The sequence below is a fragment of the Balaenoptera musculus genome, chromosome 9 (assembly GCF_009873245.2).
Source record: "Balaenoptera musculus isolate JJ_BM4_2016_0621 chromosome 9, mBalMus1.pri.v3, whole genome shotgun sequence".
Classification (NCBI taxonomy): Eukaryota; Metazoa; Chordata; class Mammalia; order Artiodactyla; family Balaenopteridae; genus Balaenoptera; species Balaenoptera musculus.
The window spans coordinates 12,429,008-12,433,961 of record NC_045793.1 but is presented as its reverse complement, the minus strand read 5'-3'; the positions used below and the strand labels follow the sequence as shown (position 1 = coordinate 12,433,961).

The following is a 4,954-nucleotide window of genomic DNA, read 5'->3' as shown; positions in this document are numbered from 1 at the left end:
CCTCTATCCAGATGTGAACTTGTCCTGCCTGGAATTCCCAACGAGGGAAGTTAGCATGTTCCTCCTTGCATGATAATTTTTCTTGTGCCAGCCTCACCCCAAACACTAGATCCCTCACTTCTCAGTGGCAGGCCTCTCTTTTCATCTTTATAGCCCTCACACACCCTGCTGCAACATGTCTTACAAAGTGTAAGGACTTCGTAAATTTTGGTTAAACAAATGAATGAGTACATCTGTTGGGTTTTCATTCCTAGTCCTGAGAAGAAAAGTCTTGCCAAATGGAAACTCACGTTTTCTTTCATGATTATTTGAATGTGTGCATTATAGACTTTAATAGCTGGTAAGGGGGCAAGCATGGCCTGACAATTACTTATCAGAAAGACACGATGAGATCAGGTGTGTTTCAGGATCCAATCCCAGAAGGGTCTGGGTACACCCTATAATCAAATACACTACTATTTCTGCAGCAAAATACACGAATATGCACACTAAATGGAATAAATAAAGGCAATAAATGGCCTCACAGTAAGTTCAGATCAGGTTTCACTACCTAGTTAGTTTGACCCAAAATTAGAAAAGAACTTTCAGTTGTCAAAGCATTTTTGATTACAGCATTGTGGATCAGGGGCTGTGAATGGTTAGACCTCATTCACTGAGGTTCCTCATTCATAGGAACCCACCATGTACTGGTTCCTACACCACAAAACAACTGTGAAAGTTGCCATCTCCATATCACAGGTGATAAAAACCAAGACTCGAGATGTTTAAGGATCTCCATCCCAAGTCATATAGTTAATAAATGTACAGCTGGGATTTGAACCCAGAGTCTTCTAACTCCAATGCCTACTCATTTACAGTCATTAAAATGCCAAACGTGAAATCTTCCCAATTTTCAAACAGTGCCATACCAATCTCTGAACACAGGATTCAAAGTCTATTGCTTAGGTCTGCAAACAGGGAGAGTATTTAATAAAGGGTAAATAAAGGAATGTACTAAAGAATAAAAGAATAAATTCCCGTCTCTGGCTGTTGACCATCAGTGATGAGTAGGAGACACTGATGGGGAGGAGACAGGGAGGGTGTCCCTTTCCTCAAAAAAAGGATCTAACTTGGGTCTCAGCCATTACTGTGGAAACAGTCAGAGGTCCAGCCCTGCGTGCTCCATCACTCCTGGGGAACCCACGACAGTCAGGCTTTCAGGGGACTGCTGCTCCTCCACTTACTGCTTCCCCGATTGTGATCTCACCCCACCCGGCCCCATACTGATGTGTGTCACATTCTGTGGGTGTTATAAAGGCATGAGCAATGATGAGGAATTCAACGCATGGGCCCATTTTATGTTTCATTCACCATCACTGCCACCCAGAAAGCAATATCTTTCTTACCTGATAGGTTTCCATGACATCGCATCCGGAGGTTCAACATTCTACAACATCCGAAGTCCTGAAATCAGAGGTGAAAGAGTTAATTCAGGGATGACCCTGGAGCCAGGAATACTCCATTCGGTGCAGCAGGCTTCACTCCACCTCACACTAGCCAGCATCCTTTGCAAACTGACCTCCTATTATACCCTCACCCCCAACCCATCTTGCCTTCCTCCTGCCAACCTCTCTCCTGTCTACTGGACTTTTCACCCTTAGACTTCCCTCTCCCTGTTTACGGTCTCGCCTCCCCTCTCAGCGTTGATGACTGGTGCCCCCTCTTTGTCCACGATGCATGCCTGTCCCTTCATGTTCATTCAAGACTCTGAGCCACGGCCCCCCAGACTCCAGCTCAGCAAACTGGAGCCCACAGCTCAGGACAAGCCCCCTGGAGTTATGTTTTAGGACCCACTGTACTTGTTGAGTAAATTTTTTTTTTTTAACCTTCAGGCAATGCTTTATTTAAATCACCAAAAATAAGGTTTTATAGGAAAGGAACTGTAACAAGCAAATGTGCAGCTGCAAATTTTCTTTTGCCATCAATATCAACTCCCTCTAAAATATTCTGGGACTACTTTGCGGTTTCCAAGCAAAACTAATGTTTCATTGCTTAGCCTCATCACAAGAATGAAAACGGTTTGCAAAACAATTTTGTTTAATGCTAACATATAACTAAAAAATGTGGTTATTGCTAACAAGTAACTCCGTCTCCTGAAACAGCCCAACCTACACACACTTTGGTGAATATTTCACTGTGAACACGACCGCTCTTTTCCCGCCGTCACAGATGACAGGTACCGTGGCAAGGGTCAGATGCTGGAGGCCGTTCAGGCACCTAGGAAGTAATCCTTCACAGAAATAACTATAGTTATTTCTGCAGCTCAAACAAATGGGCCCACCTCTGCCACACCCGCCCCAAGGTGGGTGTCGCATTGGCTCTGCCTGTAAGGAAGGCCCACCAACTCCCTAGTTCTTTACTGGGAACCGAGAGCGCAAAGCTAGATAGAGATGCTGTTCTTCCAGAGCCACCAAAGCCTTAATAAATCGCCCTGGGGTTCTTCGTGCTGTCCTGCGCCTCACAGGCAGCAACATAGGCAGACTGGGGAAAAGCCATCATGGTATTCTGCTAAAAACCTCAGAAAGAGATCAAAGTGCTTCAGTAAAGCCTTCAGATTCTCCTCAGAAAAGGACATCTTTCCAGGGATTTCTGGAAGTTTCACGAACAATCGCAGCAAGTGTTGTGCCCCATAAATGTAAGAGGGTGGAGGTGGCTGGTCACCTGGGGGGTAACTGTCGGGTACAAGTTTCCAGGAGAGGACTTCATTTATTTCATTAGTTCTTCTGCCTTCAAAGCCAGCAAACACCGCACTCCCTTCCTCGCTCGTGGTCAGAGGAACAGGTGAGGATGATCTGCTGTGAACAGGTGTCTTCTCTTCCAGGTGCAGGAACAGCTTGGGCGTGCTGGCAGACGTGTCCTGCTGCCGGCGCTTGGGCTGAGGCGAGGCGCTGCTCTCAGGCAGCCTGTCGCAACTGGCAAAGTGGCGTGTGGACCGCCTCCGAGACTGCAAGGCTTCCGGCTCGGCTTTGCGCCTCTTGGGGGTGGCCGGTTCGCCTGTGGTTCGCTGACTCTCTGTGGACTGTGGTGTGGATGGATTCGACAAAGGTGGGCTTGGAGAGAGCTCCTCCTGGTTCCTACTAGTGTTTGTGGTACTTTCCTTAATCGGAAAAAAAAATTTGGACGAAGTCACCTTTTTATACTGAAATTGTTCATATGGATAGAGCAAAACCAATGGGAGAGTGTAATCAAAGGTTATTCTTTTTTGTTTTGTTTTTTTTAAATATATATTTTTGAAGTGTGCTATATTAATGGCAGGATTTTCGCTAACACCAGTAGAGCAAAAAATATATATATATATATATTTTTTTTAATTAATTTATTTATTTTATTTATTGATTTCTGGCTGTGTTGGGTCTTCGTTGCTGTGCACAGGCTTTCTCTAGTTGTGGCAAGCGGGGGCTACTCTTCATTGCGGTGCGCGGGCTTTTCATTGCAGTGGCGTCTCTTGTTGCAGAGTGCAGGCTCAGTAGTTGTGGCTCATGGGCCTAGTTGCTCCACGGCATGTGGGATCTTCCCAGACCAGGGCTCGAACCCATGTCCCCTGCATTGGCAGGCGGATTCTTAACCACTGCACCACCAGGGAAGCCCCTCAAAGGTTATTCTTAATCCATCCACAATCTCCTTACAAAGGTCAGCGTTCTTTTCTGCTGGGATATACCGCACATTCATGTTGGCGTGTGGCATAGCGTAATGGTGACAAGGCCTCTCATTGGCTGAAAAGGCTGCATTGATAGCAAAATGCTTCACGTACGATTCCAAAATAGTTATGATGTTGGTCTGGCACGGAAGTTTCACTAGCAATTTCCTCCTGTTGATATAGTAACAATCGTCCTCAAGCTTCTTCTTCAGAACTTCAGGGATTTCTACAGTTATTGTTCTTTCTTCCATTTCCTTTTTTTGCGTGCAGCTCTGGTTCTTCCTTCACTTCAGTCTTTTCTTCAATATCACTTTCTTCACTTATTCCTTCATCCTTTTCTTCACTACTGTCATCAGAGGAACTGCTGACTGAGTTTTCAACATTTTCATCTTTTTCTTCAGCAGGGAGGCTTTTTAAGACAGAGTCCACACCAGGCAACCTGAAGCGCCTCCTCTTTCTTCCTGTGCTTCTCGGGCGAGCTACAGCTTTTCTTGCCAATTTACGCTGTAATCTCTGATTTTCATCGGTGTCACGAAGGACATGATCTTCAGCTGCCCATCCATCCCAGCTTCTGTTCCAACCATTCAAATGGATCAGATATTCTGGGATCTTTCTGCCTTTTTCGTCTTTCCCAACAATAACATCGACAATCTTGGCATCGTTCAGCACTCGCGCCTTGGTGGGGTCAGGCTCAAAGCACGGCACATCCTCCCCTGAGTGGAATTTAAATTTCATGCCCTCGCTCCCACTCATCTGCTCATCGTGGTGGAGGGCGAGGCTCTGGGGTGGGCGGAGCGTGCGCAGTGGGGGACTCGTTGAGTAATTTTACATCTCAAGTTTTTGCTTACGATACTGCCAAATTAACATAGGTGAAGTTTAAGTTGAATGTAGAATCAACTTTTCTCTGCATCGGGGTCTTCTGCAGACCAGAGTTTCCTCGGTGTAGGCTCTGTGGAAGCCCTTGCTACAGAACAAAACCTCTCTCAGGCCCGGGAGTCCTGCATCCCTGTGACCCAGGCAAACTCAACTTCAGTCAGGAGATAATGAGGTGCCCCCATCAAACCAGGCCAGGTGTCACCTTAGACATTACAAAGCAGGCTGGTCAAGGCCTTGGTTGGCCATTTAGTGCGTGCTTTGGGCCAGGCCACACATTGTCTATACTCGACAGTCTGGGGTCCCTGATGTGTCCTCAGTTTCCCTTACTCATTCCTGGTGAGCATCCTCACTGGTAAGAGATCCTGTTCATCTTATTCAAATCATTCACGCTGTGGGTTTTAT

General features: G+C 46.2%; 1 protein-coding gene across 1 annotated transcript; it reads right to left on the bottom strand.

Moving 5' to 3' along the window:
• Positions 1-2,457: 2,457 nt before the first annotated feature.
• On the bottom strand, positions 2,458-4,429 carry LOC118901022 (male-specific lethal 3 homolog). Its single transcript, XM_036863985.1, is given in 4 exon segments — positions 2,458-2,530; positions 2,532-3,236; positions 3,617-3,936; positions 3,938-4,429. Coding segments are annotated over 4 exon segments (1,590 nt in total).
• Positions 4,430-4,954: the final 525 nt, after the last annotated feature.